This window comes from Sardina pilchardus, chromosome 21 (genome assembly GCF_963854185.1).
Source record: "Sardina pilchardus chromosome 21, fSarPil1.1, whole genome shotgun sequence".
Lineage (NCBI taxonomy): Eukaryota > Metazoa > Chordata > Actinopteri > Clupeiformes > Clupeidae > Sardina > Sardina pilchardus.
Window position 1 is genome coordinate 23,087,673 of NC_085014.1, and position 18,332 is coordinate 23,106,004.

Genomic DNA, 18,332 nt, shown 5'->3' on the forward strand with positions numbered 1-18,332 from the left:
TTCTGCTGATATGTGCTGAGAAAACAGCTGAATGCAAAACTGGGCCCTAGCGTGCAGAAGTCCAGTGAGGAATTCCAGTGCTGTCTCAGGGTGACACAAAACTGCACTAACACAGCGCAGCACAGCCTGCAAATCTTAAAATGCGCCGACGGTGCCAAGACCACAACCGGTGCCAGTCAACCATAGGCCACTCATTCACAAAAGAAAGTCGAGGCAGCCAGGCTATCTCCCACGTTTCAGGTCTTTATTTCAGTCATTATGGGAATCGATACAGACATCTCGAAAACATATGGCTTTTGGACACTAATATCTTCAAAATGCTAGATGCCCTTGAGAGTAAACAGTCCAGTTCAGCTCAGGCATGCAAGGCCTTGGTTTGACTCAAATGCTCTAGACATGCCTAATGGGTTTTAAAAACTGAGGTTCTAGCACCATCTGGTGGACAAAAGACAAGCACGGCAGACAGCAAGGTTTGGCCATACAGACACACTTACATGGTATACTGTTCATGTTCTTTTGACAGGACTTGTAGCTGTTAAAGGTAGGCTAGGTGTGCTATCTGTAGAAGCTTTTAGGAACAGTGTAATTAAGACGGACCAGTTGTTGTGAGAAGGCCGTGGAGGTGACGGCTGGTCATGTTTGAGCAGTTGTGCTGGTAATACCACACTGAACCCCAACGCATACAAATACACACACAGATGGTTTCACGCAGCTCAACAAATACGTTTACATTCGCATATTTCTTCCGCTCAATAAATCAACAACCGCAATGGAGAAAAGAGAGAGAAAAAAACAAAAAAACAAGATAGCTTACAGACTAATGTCACAGAGATACACACGTAAGTCACCTCAGGCATAGCGCACGCACGCACACACACACACACACACACACACACAGAGATTATATGACGACACTCTTCCACAGTAAAGTGTTTTATTCACAATATTTTTTTTCATCTTTTAAAAAATCATTTTAATATACAACACAGTTTTTGACAAGACAGTTCTGTTTACAGCTAAACTCAGTTTCAAGACACAGGACTCTTAGAACAAAAGAAAAAAAGCAGGCAAGTACAGGCAAACCAGAGAGGGGGGAGAGAGAGAAGATAAGAGAGGAGAGAGTGAGAGAGAGAGAGAGCGAGAGAGAGAAAGAGAAGAGAAAACAATTGACACTGAATGAAAAGAGAATTACAATGTCTAGCACAATCTCACCAAGAGAGAAATGACATGTCCAATTTAAAAAGGGTGGAATATGAGGAAAACAATATGAAAGTAATAGGCAGTTACAAAAGAAGAGAAAAAAAATCACAGAGGCTTGGCAGGAAACTGCTTCTCCCTTTGGCCTCACATGCACAGCAATCTCCTTGATGAAAAAAAAAAAGAATTAAAAAGAAACAGAAAACACACACACGCGCACACACAAACATACATACACACACACACACACACACACACACACACACACACATATACATACAAACAAACAAACAAACAAACAAACGTCACGAGACACGGTGAGGGGCACACCCCCCCACCTGAAGTCGGTCACTGCAGTTCAATGCTGCAGGCTCGTCCGTGGACAAGTCCCGCTAGCAGTCCGTATGTCCCTCGCTCTGGAGAGAAGGCCGCCGCCGGGAGTGTCAGCTTTCCCCGGCCCCCAACGCACAGAGAGAAAGGAGGGGGTGGGCGCCAACGGAGAAAGACTCAATTTCCTCCATTTCCCTACTTCCTCACCCGCTCCTCACACAGTCATCCCATTTGCGAATCCGTCCGCCAATCACTCACTCAACCCAACCAATCAATCAATCAATCGGGTCCTCATTACCTGAGGCTTGCACAGAGTCTCTGTCTCTGACGTGCGGTTGTGTCGTGTGTCCATCTGTGAACGTGCAACAGTCCTGTCCATGGAAAGGAAAAAAAAAAAAAAAGAGCAAAACGAGGGGAAAAGAAAGAAAAAAGGGACGGGGCGCGCGGTGGAATAGAGTGTGAGAGAGAGAACGTAAAGAACAAGTGCCTCTGCAATATGGCTCGTGCCCTGTTTAAGTGAGACGTAGTGGGAGAACTCGGAACTCGGATGCTGTTTAAGTTAATGCTAAGCTTATCATCTTATCTACAGTGGCACCTCTACGTTTAGGACCCAACAGGCTGGACTTAGATGGAGAACCCCATCCCGAGAACTGGGGAGGGCTAGTGGTTAGGAGAGGGGGGCGGGGCAGGGTGGGGGGTGGTAAGAGTGCAAGTATGTGCTTTTCAGGACTTTTGTTTAAATAGAGCTGGCTTAAACACGATCTAGATCGAGGGCCGTGCTCCAATAGTGATCGGGGGAGAGGGGAGAAGAAAAGGGAGATGATCTTTCCCAGGTGAATGTAGTTAAGGTTGAAAGTACAGGTCAGCGTTCGTAAAGTGCCGTTTCGGATTGAGGAGCCACCACGGGGATGAATGCACAGCAGTGAGGAGGTGGATGATGATGAGCAGGAAGAGGAGGGGTCCCTGGGCTCCTGTCTGGGCCAGCCACAGCCAATCAGCTCTCAGCTTTCCCAGGACACACTGCCGCAGAGGAGAGGCACCTGGAGGACGAGAAACCAGATCACACACCATGCAGATAGAGTGTGTGTGTGTGTGTGTGTGTGTGTGTGTGTGTCAGAGATAAGGAAGCGGTGTAGGCATCTGCGGTGAGTTCCATTTTCTCTGCTAGGGGTGAGCTGATGTCACCACACTAGACACCAGTGCTGACCGCACATGTGGATTATGATGCGGCCGGTGAAACCACAGGCATTTTTATGGGCTTCTTGGGATGACCTTCCTTAGTCCATGTGGTACCTCACCACAGACACCGGGACCATCATTTGACCTCTGCAGTGCTATATGGGGTTGTAAACGCCGGTCAATTTAAGACCCCATTAAAACGCTCCTTCCCTTTAAACATGACTCCCCTTGTATCTCAATACGGACTCCGTAGGAATCGCCGTCCTACAGAAAAGCGTAAAACGGTGCCAGAAAAAGCGATTTAATACTGTAGCAAACAGTGCAGCCCCAGAGCACAGCTCGTGTTAAATGAAAACTCTAACAAGCGGTGTAGTAAGAGCTCAAAGCACAAGCAACAATAAAACATGCAGGGATAACATGCATTTTCATATCTCGTTTCATACTCTGCCGCATTGAAGCCAAAAGATTTAGTCTGATGAGAATGTGTGTGTGTGTGTGCGTGTGTGTGTGTTAAAGTGAGTGTGAGAGTGTTTTCCCCCCATTTACTGGCACTGAGATTAAACTTGTGAGGTGATTTATCAATGACAAGGTTTCTATATGAATTTTGCACAGTAGCTCGGAGCTATTGTGTTGTGCGGAGTGCGGTGTCGAATTTCAGCGGCACACATTACACTGGATACAGCGAGCGGCGCAGTCGAGCCTTGATGAGCTCATGGGATATACATTCTGAAATGATTCACAGCTCCACGTATGTTGTGGGCCGCAGGCGATATGCGCAGTGCATAAAAACAGCGCGCAGGACACACTGCGATGACGGACGGTGGGATCTCGTTGTGTTTTGGCCTCAGGCTCTAAACGTGCGGATACTATGTGCAGATGGCTACGGCTGGTCACGTGTCCCAGGCAATGGAGGACGTGGTGCTATGAATGAGTGGAGCGGAGGCGCATATCAGCGGTCTCCGAGTGCTCGTAAATTAAGACGCTTATAAACTCCGGTGCAACTGTGGAGGACCGAGGCGCTCGGAGAACTTTGGTCTCGTCTCCTCCGCCAGAGAGCCAGCCATGTGGAAAATGTAAAGGACGAGCGGACTATACATTAAACCGGTCAGTGGGATACTCGGAGGCTGTAAATCATTCCCAACTGGGGACACACTTAACGTTGGAATGGGTCAGCACTGATGTGCAGCGCAGTAGTCTTAGCATGGACACACACGGACACGCACACACACATTTGGGTGCAAAAGTTTGACAAAAAGTGTCACATAAAAATTGTGTTGACAACACATTTATTTATTTTATACCTTCTGTCATTTTAGAGTAAAGGGGATGCTGTATGTACACTTGTGTGTGTCTATGTGGTGGGATTGGTTGATAGAATGGTCTTGAAGGGCCAAGTGTGTGTGTGTGTGTGTGTGTGTGTGTGTGTGTCTTCAGAGTGCGTGCCTACCTGCTATCTGGAGATGTACGTGTAGGTGCGGGAGGGCGACCGGCCCTCCGACTGCCCGTTGGCCGACACGTTGAGAAAGTCCCAGATGAGGATGGTGTCGTCGTGGGAGCTGCTGATGATCTGGAACTCGTCGAACTGGAGCCGGAACACGCGGCCCGAGTGCTCCTGCCAGGTCGTCATGACAACAGGAATTAGAAACGGGAATCGTGGTGTCCTTCCCACCACCACCACCACCACCACCACCACCACAGAATTATTTTTCCCCTCACAGGCGGATGCCACAGAGAGAGAGAGAGCGCGGTGTTTACTTCAGGGCTACATGGGAATTGAGGGGGGAATTGGCTTGTGCTTTAATCTGGTTTTAAATCACCTGGCTGGGCAGAGGGCACAAACCGGTTTCACTGAAACTGCTATGTAACATCATCTCTGCACGGGCGGACGCTGCCAAGGAGCACTGGCACTCAGAAAATGCAGGCCTTCACCCGGCTTACTGGAGGAGATTTCTTTTGCATGAAACATACAGTCAAGTCACAGTATTGGTTGAAAGAAACACACACACACACACACACACACACACACACTTACCACTAGTGTACGCAGGCAGAGAGTACTGGCAGGGGCCCGGGGATCCAGGGCAGCTTGTAAGTCCCAAACTTTAATTTTACTGCAGAAGACAGAATGGACAAGAATGAGCAGCATGCAGCCGTAAGCAAAACTTGAGTCGAGTGTGTGCGAAAGAGAGAAAGAGGGACACATCTTGTTTGCGTGCGTGCGTGTGTGTGTGTGCCAAGATACACAGATGGGAGTGTGCTGCTGACCCGTCGTACGCTCCGCTGACGATGCGCTTGTTGTCGAAGCGAATGCAGCGAACCAGCTCCTCGTGGCCCTCCAGCACACGCAAGCACGCCCCACACTCTATATCCCACAGCCTAGAGAGAGAGAGAGAGAGAGAGAGAGAGAGAGAGAGAGAGAGAGAGAGAGAGAGAGAGAGAGAGAGAGAGAGAGAGAGAGAGAGAGAGAGAGAGAGAGAGAGAGAGAGAGAAAACAGAGAGGACACATGAGGACACATCCAATCATATGCACGAAGAGTCTTCAGAAGATCTCAAACCCACCACCACCACGTACTCACACGCCACTTCCAAAAACCAGAGCACAACAAAGAGTTCTGTCCAATAAAACACGCGTGTGTACCTGATGGTGTTGTCCGAGGAGCCGCTGACCACCAGACGATCCCGGTACTGCAGACAGGCGATGCCTCGTTTGTGGCCGTTCAGTGTGCGCACAAACTCACACGTGCTGGTGCTCCACACCTACACACACACACACACACACACACACACACACACACATTAACATCCTGCCCACATACAGCCATAACAGTCCTAATTAAATCAAGCCCCAACACGACCATTGTTTTTGAAAAGTCCAATCTCAAGGAGACCCGAACAGGACGGCTTTTCGTAACACGAGAAGGATCAGGGTCTCCAGCGAGTCCCTCGACCCAAAAGCCAAACAGGGGGAGAGAGGGAGAAGAAAATAAAAAATAAAAAAAAGAGGGAGAAACTGTCGAGTCCACAGCCCTGCCAACCAACACAGGCCGCCCTCCTGGCCCTCTTGGCCTGGCCGGCCGCTGAGTGATATTACAAGACCGGCCCAGCCGGGACACGCACACAGGGAGCGTATTGTTCTTGTGATGTTTTATTCATGCCGACCCGGCGTGGCCCGATCAAACGCCAGAGGTTCCCATGCGCCCCGCACGGAGCACATCAAGACGCCGTGTTCTGGCCTGGGATTGTTTGGAGTTCTTTTCTTTTCTCTACCCCTCGCTTTTTTTTAGATAATAAATGATGTTCCGGATGAATTTCGGCTTGGACGAAGGAGGAGGGAAACAAAAAAAAAAAATGGAGACCTTCCTGTTGCATGTTACCCATGCCCCTCTTGGCATGAAGTTCTTAAAACCAACACTGAAAATGTTCTGTTTTTCCCCCCATTTATTTGATTTGAATAGTACTTTTAAACACGGTTCTCCACCATGCAAACGGTGAGAACTACCAGTGAAGAAAAAGTGCCAGCCTTGTCAAACATGGGCCAGCTTCTCACTTCTTGAACTTCCTAACACTGTTCAATGAAAGCAAACCAAGTCATGGCCGTTAGTTTGGTTATTTTATTCACAATTACTCACAACATACTGTACGAGCGGATTTCAATGGTGCTTCCTGGAAATTCAATGTCTGCCTTTGCCACTGCTAGCTGCTAGGACTACCATATTGAGACGCACAGCTGTACAGGTGTACACCTCACTGCATACCAACAATCTTATGATAAACATGGACCCCGCAAAAGAAAGGGGAAAAGGCCACACTTAATTAATAAAGTTAATAGTTGTATTATACTTCTTCAGGAGCACACTGAAGGAATTGCGCTGAATTGCATATGCCGCGGCACATGCCGTTTTCCCAGCACTCGCTCAGAAGCTCAGACATACCACCACCCCCCAACCTTCCACTCACCTTAATGGCGGGGTCACCTTAGGTGGAGACGGTAGGGGGATTCGACTTGATGTAGCCGTCTTAAGGCGATTGCAAACGAGATTATTTCTGAGATTCTGATCAATCAACCATAACGTATGCACAATTCCGGTGAGAAAAACAGATCAGAATCTCAGAAATCATCACGTTTGCAGTCGTCTTAAGACGCCTACATCAAGTCGAATCCCCCTAATGTACTTATCCCTTCTGCATACTCCCAGACTTCTAACCTCTCTTCGCCTACACTTCCATCCCATCCACCCATCCACTCCCTCGGTCTCCGGCTCACCTTGATGGTGCGGTCGCCCGAGGCGGAGACGATGTACTTGTCGTCGAAGTCGACCACGTTGACGGCGGCGCGGTGGCCCACCAGCACGCGGCGCAGGCTGATGTCGGTGGGCGAGGCCATGTCCCACACGGCGATGGAGCGGTCCTTCGAGCACGTCACCATCAGGCCGTTGCAGAAGCGCAGGTGGAGCACCGCCTCGTTGTGGTGGATGAGCGTGTTGAGCACCTCGCCCGAGGTCACGTCCCACACCCTGCAGGACACCACGGGGGGGGGGGGACGGAGACAACCGGTCAGTGAGAGAGAAGGAAAGAGAGAGAGAAAGAAAGAACGAGAATAACAGAAAGAAACTAAATCGATATTGATAACACTAGACACAAAAGGAAACGGAGGAAGAAAGAAACAGACAAAAAAAACAGAAAGAGAGAACGAGAGAAAGGAAGGAGAAAGAAAGAGAAAAATAATAAGACGCACTTCAAGAGCGAGTGAAAGCATATGAAAGGGTGAACGGTGAAAAAACAGGGAGTGTGAAAAGAGAGGTAGCAAAACAGAAAGAGGGAAAAGACGGAAAGTAAGAGCAAGTCGGACTGAGCGAAATGTTAATGCACTTCCTCCACGTCTGAGCGAGTTAGCTTAATAACCCCCTGAGAGAGGGCTTCAAAGCGCCTACTTAAGTCAGAACATGATGCTAATGCTCTTTCCATTACAGGCTGGAAACAGAAGCTTGTGTGTGCTGCCACCTAGTGTCAGCTAAGCCCCGTTGACGGGGGGGGGATCGAATTTAATTCTACACCCATTAACGAGAGGGAAAAAATTCAAAACACAGATTTGTCTTGGCACTGGTGCGGGGAAGATGAGAAGCATCAAGAGAGATGTGTGCATTGAAGCGCACACACACAACACACACACACAATTAGCAAACGCACACGCAGACACAAACACATATTCGCACACACACAAACACACACTGGAAAACATGACACTTGGGCCATACACATCTGCCTGCCTGTCACAGCGCTGGCTCAGGAAGTGAAGTCAGCCTTTCCGTGGAGATTTCCCAGCGAGAGCAGAGCAGAGCAGAACAGAGCCCAATGTGCACTTTTAAAGGCCTTTGGTGTCACTGCTGCTCTCCACTGCACTTGATTGATGTTACAAGGTCTTATGCTCCCTCACACACACACACAGGCCGCGAGAGTTGTTAATGTTTTCTGAGGTCAGGGTCATCTCGTTTTGGATTGTTCAGGGAGTTTGTCCAGGACAAATATTAGGCTAAAGTCAAAAAATGCTAAAATCATGATGTCAGCCAGAGCAACACAAATGCACTTACAGTCTAGAGATGGCAAGGGAGGACCCAAACAAACAAACAAACAAACAAACACCAAACATAAACATAAACAGAGCATTTATATCCGTGTGTGTGTGTGTGTGTGTGTGTGTGTGTGTGTGTGTGGTGTGTACACTTTAGAAAAACACATGACAGAAAAGGAGTGTGTGCATGTGAGTGAGGGCACCTCCCTGCACGTGTCCACTGACCTGACGGTAGAGTCGGAGGAGCCCGTGACTATGACCCGCTCATCGTACTGTAGACACAGAACCGAGCCCGTGTGACCCGTCAGAATCTTCAGACACTCCAGAGACTGCTTATCCCAGATCTGTGGTGGAGGGAGAGATGGAGGGATGTAGAAGTAGAGAGATGTAGATAGAGAGAGATAGAAAGACAGAGAGAGAGAGAGATGGAAGGGCAGAGAGACAGTGAGATAGAGTTAAAAATAGAGGGCAGAAATGCATTATTACCTCAAAAACCAAATCACCAACTTTGAATTATCACCACCTACATCTGGGATCTCTTGGTAGATAGCAACTCTCTCTCACACACACACACACACACACACACACACACCTTTATGGAGTTGTCTCGTAGGCCGCTGATGATCTTCTCGTCGTCATACTGAAGGCAGTAGACCCCCTTACTGTTCTCTGAGCGGCACTGGATCCTCTGCAGGTTGTGCCTTCCACACCGCCAGTTCGCTTCAATGGTCTGAGGACAGAGAGAGCGGCATTAACTTTAGAGATATATACGTGTGTTTGTGTGTGTGTGTGTGTGTGTGTGTGTGTGTGTTAGAAATATGTACATTTGTGTGCATATGTATGTATGTATGTATGCAGCATGCATGTGTTTATTGACGTGTTTGTTTAAGGGATATTCCACCATTTTTGGGAATAAGCTCATTTTCCACCCCCCCTCGAACAAAACAATCGATATTTACCTTTTCCCTGTTCATCCAGCCATTCTGTGAGTCTGGCGATACAACTTTTAGCTTCAGCCTAGCATAGCTCATTGAATCGGATTAGACCATTAGCTTCTCGCCTGCTAGAATCATGCTTAAAAATGACTGAGATTTCTGGTAATTTTCCCATTTAAAACGTGTCTCTCCTCAAGTTAGAAAGTGCAGTAAGACCAACTGAAAATTAAACCTGGCGTTTTTCTAGGCTGATTTGACATGGAACTACACTCTCATCTGGCGTAACAGTCAAGGGAAGTTGCAACCATACCATGGGCGCAGTGATATCTGAAAATCGTCCCCATAGGCAACAAGCAGTAAGTAGTGCGTGATCTCACTTCGCCCATGGTACATTTGCAACTTCCCTTGATTATTACGCCAGAGGAGAGTGTAGTTCCATGTCAAATCAGCCATGTAAAATCAGCTAAAAGTTGTATCGCCAGACTCACAGAATGGCTGGATGAACGGGGAAAAGGTAAATATCGATCGTTTTGCTCGAGGGGAGGTGGAAAATGAGCTTATTTCCAAAAATGCTGGAATATCCCTTTAATATGTGTGTGTGTGTGTGTGTGTGTGTGTGGAAACAGACACTCACCTCTATGTCCTGGATGATTTTAGGATAAAGTGAGTGGTAGTAGGAGTTGGGCGGGACTTCTGCTGTGCGGTTCTTGAAGAGGTACTTCTCCCTGGTGACAGACAAGAGAAAGCAACCAATCATATCAATTCAGTCAGTCTTGGGATAATAAATACATTTCTGGGTGCCTTCTTGATCTCCAAAAGAGTTAACTCTTACAATAACGCCACAACCAGGTCCCAAGTTACACAACAGAGGTTCCAATGTACAAGTAGTTCACAAGTAAAAACAAGAGCAACAAAGTCTTGGACACCATTAGAGCCATTATTTGCTTATTATCAAGGGCACTGCTTGGTTGAATTGTTCTATTGTGATGCGCTCTTTATAAACATCAATTGACTTTCAGACATTTGCACACCTATCAAGCAGTTCCAGTTTTTATGCCACATTAGTCACTTCAACAAAACTCATTGTGCAGTTGAAATGAACCATCACATTGCAAAAGAGTGCGATCTCACAGATGTTTTGAGGAGAGAAGCATTGCAACATTTGACTGCGATGGCTTTTACCGGAGATGCACTGCATTTTGGAATAAGTACAACAGTGATTTTACAAAGCAGAATTCTGGGATATGCTAACTCAGCAACGATGGAACTAATGACTTGTCTTTGGCCAAAGCAGAAATCCATTTAAAACTAGTAATGGCAGTTTGCCCTGTAAACTGAAAAAAAAAAGAGTCAATGTGTGGCGGAAAGAAGTAGTTCTACAAATAACAGTTTTAGCGATCAAAAGGCGGAACTTATATTAGCAAATGAACACAACACAAGTCTGGCAACAGTGGTATAAGTGGGATAATGGACTCCACAGTATCAGAATTAATGCACCTTGAGGTGTAACGGCATTACCACCTCAAACGTGCATTAAACTGCTGATACCCAAATGCCTCGTCGTCCATTATGCCTTACATAAAGGCTAACATATACCATCAGCCATAAAATAGGCGGGTTAACGTCTTTGTAAGTCAGGTTCATTTTTGATACATTACTTTTCACCCCTGACTGACGACATGCGGCGGTCACATCCGTGCAGTCCTGCTCTGCATGCTCTGCTCTGGTTCCTGCTCTGCTCTGGTTCCTGCTCTGCTTTAAAACCCCTGTATCAGCACAAACCATTCAAGCCCTCCCCAAGCCCTCCCCAACCCAACCCAACCCAACCCCTCTGTGGCCGACAGAGCCAGGGTCTCCTGCAGCTGGGCAGCCAACTGTCGTGGACGGTGGACGGCGTGGTCCCCTCACCACTGGTGTCTTTCGGAGAGGCCCTTCCAGAGCGGGTCGGTGCGGACCATGCGCTCGATGAGCTTCTTCCACAGCATGCCCTCGGAGATGACCCGCTGCCACTCCTTGCACACCAGCTCGGCCGAGCACAGCGAGCGGGCGTCCAGGAACGACAGGATGTTCTCCGCTATGTGGTCCAGACCTCGGGCTGCGGACAGGGGGCAGTCGAGATGAGCGGTAGGGAAAAGCGACCGGCGACACAGTTAACATTACAGATACAAGTGGAATGCGAGGGGACAAATTAATCTGAATGGGACATTTCATTGGAATGCCACAGTTCCCTGTACGCCTCACAGAGGGATTTAACCGTTACAAGAACATCTTTAACCGTTACAAGAACATCTTTACCACAACCAACCAGCCAACTTCTGAAGTTAATCGTGACGGTGTAAACTGAAAGCAGAGATGTAATGATACTATTTCTGAATGCAAGACCGGCTTGTAAGGACATCAAAGCAAAGAGGTCCATTCATAGCACCGATTTCACAGGGCCTGTCTGCATGGCTGATTTTATTTGCTGTGAGCCCAGGGAATGCATGCTATAGCTGGGGCTGACCTCTCTGAATCTATGTGAACTGCTGCAGGGTCCATGCAGGGGGTTAGAGAGTTTACTAAAACCCTCAAGCAGCAGAGGGAATGTGGAGATTATGTTACATGCTGTGACACATAGGTAGGGTGCTCTGGCATGGTTTTAATGGGGTTGGAAAGCGTGTGTGTGTGTGTGTGCCTGCGTGCGTCCGTGCGTGTGTGTGTGTGTGCGCGCGTGTGTAAGAATGAGAACAAATGTGTGAAAAGTGTGTACCATAGCAGCATGGCCTTGAGGCAGAATTTGAAGAATGGGTTTATGAGTCTGTGTGTGCAGTCTCTGAGGTCGAGCTCATGTGTGAAGCTGCTGCATACACCTACCATGCCTACGCCTGTTTCTGTGTGTGTGTGTGTGTACGCCGGATTCTGTGCAAAAATGGCTGTGTTTACGCTTTTTTTTTAGCTATTTGTTTGAGAACATTGAATGAATGTGTATGTGTGATGAATGTGTATGCGCGAGATGTGCTTGAGTGAGAATGTGTTAGTGTATATTTACATATATTCGTATCTCGCATAAACATATATATATGCTGCTATTTGGAGAGCATTGCTCCAACAGAATTTCGCTGCATCACATGCGACGATAATAAAGATCCATCTGTCTGTCTGTGCATCTCTGTCTGTGTACCTGGCAGCGCTGTGATGAAGTCCCTCTGGAGCATGGGCTTGAGGTAGGAGTTGATGTGTCCGTGCTGGTAGTGGCACATGCGCGAGATGAGGTGCTCCACAAACTCCACCTGGTCGCCCTCCGACCACTGGTCAAACAGCTGGATGCACACGTCCTTCTCCTTGTCGAAGTTGCACTGCGACGGCCGCTTCCGTGAGCCCGAGACCACTCCGTTACCGAGCTGCCGGACGCAAGGTAAAGAGAGGAGTGTTTTACTACAACTCAAAACAGTACGGTTCGCTCAAAATGTTTTTGAAATGTCCAAAAACACAAATCCCAAATGTGACACTCGTTTAACGAGACAATGCATGGTGTATAACATCATGTGGAAAATATGCATGAATGTGCACTGCGCACACACACACACACACACACACACACACACACACACACACACACACATGAAAGACTCACCTTGAATACTGTGGTCTTCTTTGGCGAAAGCTCATCTGAGTGATTATTTTGAGGCTCCATAACCGTCATATTCTGTGCAGAGACGCAGAGGGAGAGGGAGAGAGAGAAAAAAAAATACACAATACACAGACTGAGTGAGACTGGACAAGCACGTAGGGTATCTGCATGAGACAGATATGGAGAGAGAGGAGCGAAGAGGGGAGGAGAGGAGATGAGATAAGGGAGGAGTGTCTCTACAGGCTACTGGGACACAGTACATCAGTGTAAGAGGACATTAACAGGAGACAGACAGATAAGGAGGAGAGGGGGAGCATTTCAACAGGCAAATAGGAATGGATACAGAGCCAGCGGTGAGCCACAAACACAAGGGCTTCATTGGATCCAGGGAGAGGGTCACTACAGCTCACTCATCCATGACTGGGTTAAGGGGAGGTGACGGGGCAGGGGAGGGCCGGTCTAAGCAAACCCATGAGGTCTAGAGTCTAGAGCATCAACACACCTGAAAATTACCCTATGCAAACTCGCTGTGCGTACAAGATGGGTGACTGAACACAGATCATTATAAAGCCCAATTTAAGTCGGTTGTGCATTTCCACAGGGTTTTCGTGTGTGTGTGTGTGTGTATGTGTGTGTGTGTGGGTCTGCAGTGCCAGGTCTGAAACCTATGTTCCAAAAGCATGCAAATGCTGGAGCGCAGGATCTGAGAACAGGGTGACCTTGGATGAGCTTGTGTGGGAGAGCTGGTAACCAGGCAGCAGAGGTCTGACCCTCGCTAATCACCACAAGACTCAAGCAGAGAACACAGCCGGAACACACTGCATGAGGTGAAATGGCAGTATGAACATTTACAGAGGGTGTGTGTGTCTGTGTGTTAATTAGGAAGACTGCATTTACCCTTCTCAAACAGGGCTAATTGCCATGTTTAACTGTGGCAAGGTTAATGTTGAACATTACTCAAAAGGCCATCAGTCACTTCCACCTCACGATCATAGACTCTTAATTTGATACCTAGATCATCACCGCACTGCACATGTTTGCCCTCCCTAAAGGTTTTCAAAGCTGACCATGAGGAGTTTAGCAGGATCGCAACTGAAAGAAACCAAAAAAAAACCCACTCCTGCCTAGCTAGCTACACGTTAAATAATTCAACCCTGGGCACTAGATCATGACTAGGCCCTAGATCAATAGCTAGGCTCAGCTATTAGGCCTACATGTCAAAGATGAAAAGAATGCAGATGTTGTTCTCAAGACTCACAAGCTGAGAGTACACTTGCAAGACTCAGGCTAGCTCTTTGAAGAATGTGATCCGGACACATTAGCTCAGACCTCAACATCCTGAGCATCCGGCCTGCTCCGATCTGTTGCCACTCATAATTCACAAATTGGATTCTTGGGAATGATGATAATCAGGTTGCATCCTGGGCTGCGTAGTGTCTGACTCTATGCGGAACGTCAAGTCCTGTTCCCGTTTGTCTCTTCCTCCCGGGGAGAGATATGATCTCTGCCGAGTCCCCAAACCAAAATATCTTTTTCCTAACTTCCCTTCCCACCTTCCACTGCTCTCACACACACAGACACAGACACACACACACACACAAAACCTGTTGGTGTAGTTCCACATGAAACCTAGCCCAGAGTAAACACTGTATGCTGCACAACTGTAGGCTACACGTCTTTCAGCTACACACAACACAGTACTGGAAATGTTTGCAAAAGACCATCATGGAAACACTGGACATTCAAAACTGATCAGCAGGCCGATGACAAAGGCGCTGTCAAGTGTTGGGTGAAGGTAAGCAAACAAACACAGAGAGAGGGACAGACAGACAGACAGAGACAGACAGACAGACAACACACAAGGACACGAGACGCAGACAGGAGGTTAAAAGAAACACACAAAAACAAACAAACAAGCAAGCAAGCAGGACAGGGCAGCAAGCACTAAAACGCAGCCGGAGGAGACAGGCAGCATCATTTGAACGCAGGCACGCAGACAAGGAAGGAAGGAAGGCAGGCAGGCAGGCGACTGGTGAAGCCAGAGGAGCAGGCCATGTGTCTCCCCGTTCTCAGGCTAGTGAGTGGGCCGCGGGCCACGCCGGCAACTCCGCCCACGCGCCGTCAGAGCGAACGTGCCGAGCCACACCCAGATACGGCGGTGAGACGGCAGGCCACCTGAACGAGCAAAGCCAACCAGGACTTCCCAGGGATTTGACACTGAACATGGCAGCTTCATATATTATCGTTTAAGGGGCAGAGGGTCCATATTTTCAAATCTTATTTGCAAGCTGCTGATGTGAAATATGTCTCTAAGATGCCACTACGGAGGTTTATGATTGGAAGGCTTTAAAGTTATGACGCTGCCCCCCCGACTCTCTCTAACATCGCAGTTCAACTCTCCTCTGCTGACTACAGCGACGTATTAAATAATAAATCTGATGTGGCACCCATAAAAGAGAGAAGAGGGGAGAAGGAGAGTGCTAGTGAGAGAGAGAGCTTGCCAAAGGAACGAGCACTAGGCCTGTAACCCCAATCAAAAACAGGAGCTGGAGGAACCAGCCTCCTGCAAAAAAAAATGGAGGGGGGGCTGCAGTGGTGTTGCACAGGGGTTGTGGTGGGGTGTGAGGGTGAGTGAGTGTGGGGGGGACGGGACTAGGGAGACACAGCACTAGGAACAGAGGAGGTGATGGAGAGGAGATGGGAGGGGTGGGGTGTGGGTGGGTGATTTTTAAGAGGAGGAGAGCAGAACCTGGTTGTGGGCCCGGGAGGAGGGGAGGCTCTGCAGGCACCTGAGTGCACACAAACTCTCTGCCACCGAGGAGCAGCCCAGCCAGAGAGAGCGAGGCACAGAGCACTGTGAGAGAGGGAGAGAGAGAGAGAGAGAGAGAGAGAGAGAGAGAGAGGAGAGAGAAAGAGAGAGAGAGAGAGAGAAAGAGGGGAGTTGGGGAGGGGGCAGGAGAGCAGGAAAGGGACAGGAACAAGAAGCAGTTGAGTGACCAAGTGAGACAGTTGTAGGAGAAAAGAATTCAGAGTGAAAGGAAGAGAGAGAGAGAGAGCAAGCGAGCGAGAGTAAGAGATGGGCAGAGAAGGGGTGAACCAGATTAAAAAGAAGGGGTGAGGGAGAATTGAGAGAACAAAAGAGGATAAACGGAGTGAGACAAATATGTGGGGGCCAAGGAGGAGAAGAGCGGAAAGGAGTTAAGTGTGGGAAGTGAGGGAAAAACCAGTATTAGAGCCCACACACACGCGCACACACACACACACATACATACAGTTAGCACACAAACAAACTCACATTATAAACAAACACACATATACACACACACACACACACACACACACACACACACACACACGCATGAATGCAGTCACAAACAGTGCAAAGGCACATACATTAAAGACAGAAGCATTGTTAAAATATGGAGTGGATAAAGTTGTGAAGAGGATGGGCACAATCAGCATGATCAAATATGAAGTGTACTGTAGAACAGTATACTGCATAGAGGTTATTCCACTTTGGGTTTGACATGCTCTTGGGTGAGCCAAAGTACAAATAGAACAAACAGAATCCCACCCATGGTTTAAAATCCCAGCATTGTGTAGACTTTAGTTGTGTAGTATTATGGCGTAACTTTCTTTACATAGGTTAATCTTTATCAGGGCACAGTTCATAGTTTCGTTAGAATAAACTTAAACGTGTGTTTTACACAGAATGACAGGAAGGAGGATGTGACTAAGTCAAGTCATGTTTTTTACAACTAATATTGAGACAGATATATTTAAACTCGGCGTAAGCTGGATAACGCGAGAATAAGACAGCATACAAACATGTTGAGAGAATTATCAGACAAAATCTACAGAAACAATGTAACCAGTTCTCGCCTTAGGGTTAACTGTAGACCAAGCAACGTTTTTGAACAATGCGACATTTCCAAACGAGTTATTGCCACCAGGCTTGCTTGGGGTTAAACGAATGTATAGTCTACGTGTTTATTCACAGCATTAACGTCAACTGGCTGTCAACCTTCGAGAAATAACGAGGGTAAGCTTCAATACAGAAGTTAAAGCTAATAACGTTAACGTTACTACTTGCGCAGAGTTAGCATTGTGAAATGACAGCTCATGGTGTTCGTTGGTATTTTCAACAAGTGTTTAAATACATTTCATACATCACTGCTACATACCTATAATTGACATAATATCGTCAAACGGGGGCAAGTGAAATCACCACTTCAGCTAGCTAGCTAACTAGCAGTTACCCTACGGGCTACTGTTAGCTGTGGACACTTCCTTCTACGCAGCAATAAAAACTCCATCTCACGTTTGCGAGGTGTTTCAGAAACCGTTCTTTCATACAGGGCTTGATGAACACATATGCTAGGAAAACATTCAAGTATTAGAGTGAGGAGCCTGGACTCAACGAGGCCAGTGGCTAAAGCAACTACAAGCTCATCACAAGCTCGCTAGACATGACGCTAATAACAGAAGTGGCTAGCTAACGTTACGCTACAGCAGGGCCAAATGGCGCAGCGGTACTGCAATGACTAGACGCTCCCTCGATTTCTGTCATTTTCGCTAATTATTGACGGCCAACAATTATCTAACTATTGACACATCCACCTTGACATATATATGATGCGAGCGTTGTGGATTCGGAAAATAAACAACTGTAATAAACGAAAAATACTTTTCCGGGCCTGAAACTGGCGTTGTATTTGTCTAGTTTGGTCTCGCTGATTTCCCTGTCCTTTCCAATAATGTCTAACGTCACGGAATGTCGACTCTGTTTTGCCGCTCATTGAAATACATTGGCAATAGAATAAATGGTGATATTTATAAACAACCGAAAAGCGAATGTTTATAGTAAGATTGTCTACTGTGAATTGACTGCTTACCATTAGCTCCAACGTTTTGTCTTCCATCTCCGGCTCCATATTGTTGTTCCGCCCGAAACTCGAAGCGAAAATGGAAACCCAGCCCTGCGTCCCTGTCCGCATCTGAGTATACGTCACAGCCCACGGCTGGGAGTGTTTTGTGCTTGTAATGACCCGACAAAGGCACTCAAACGCCCTCTCATGAATAACAACTATATGATTGGACAGGCCGTGATGGAAGGCGTGTTTTTCTAGCGCATGGTTTAATGTGATTGGCCTCAAGAACCACTACGGCTTTCCCCAACAACACTGTTGCCATTTTTTTTACCTTCATAAAGACCTGGCAAAATATCACATTCATGAGACTATCATACATAAACAGGCCCTTCTAAAGACTAGTCTATCGTGTTGCTCTCAATAGAAAGCTTCAAATGTCACATGGCTAGACATGCATAGATTTAACATACATGTGTAGGTCTGTATAATGTAGAAAATGTTTTTGAATTTTGATTTGGCTGTGCCCAAATGTTGACGTTCAAACACAGCGCAAAGGTGACATTGTGTTCACAGAGATAGTGTAAAACATCGCTCATGTTAGCATAAAACAGCCATATACAAGTCTTATCTGAATCATTTTT

General features: G+C 47.3%; 1 protein-coding gene across 2 annotated transcripts; it reads right to left on the bottom strand.

Moving 5' to 3' along the window:
* Positions 1 to 917: 917 nt before the first annotated feature.
* Positions 918 to 17,865, bottom strand: fbxw11a (F-box and WD repeat domain containing 11a). Of its 2 annotated transcripts, XM_062525300.1 has the most exons (14): positions 17,716 to 17,865; positions 15,570 to 15,674; positions 12,824 to 12,895; positions 12,371 to 12,590; positions 11,119 to 11,305; positions 9,845 to 9,935; positions 8,868 to 9,005; positions 8,501 to 8,619; positions 6,971 to 7,220; positions 5,345 to 5,463; positions 4,972 to 5,082; positions 4,739 to 4,817; positions 4,154 to 4,318; positions 918 to 2,567 (listed from the first exon to the last, which is right to left on the bottom strand). In XM_062525300.1, the coding sequence occupies exons 1-13, from the start codon at positions 17,815 to 17,817 to the stop codon at positions 4,157 to 4,159; spliced, it is 1,755 nt and encodes a 584-aa protein (XP_062381284.1). In that variant the 5' UTR covers positions 17,818 to 17,865; the 3' UTR covers positions 918 to 2,567; positions 4,154 to 4,156. The 2 variants fall into 2 exon arrangements, with proteins under 2 accessions (XP_062381284.1, XP_062381285.1); XM_062525301.1 differs by lacking the exon at positions 15,570 to 15,674 and having other exon boundaries at positions 17,716 to 17,859.
* Positions 17,866 to 18,332: the final 467 nt, after the last annotated feature.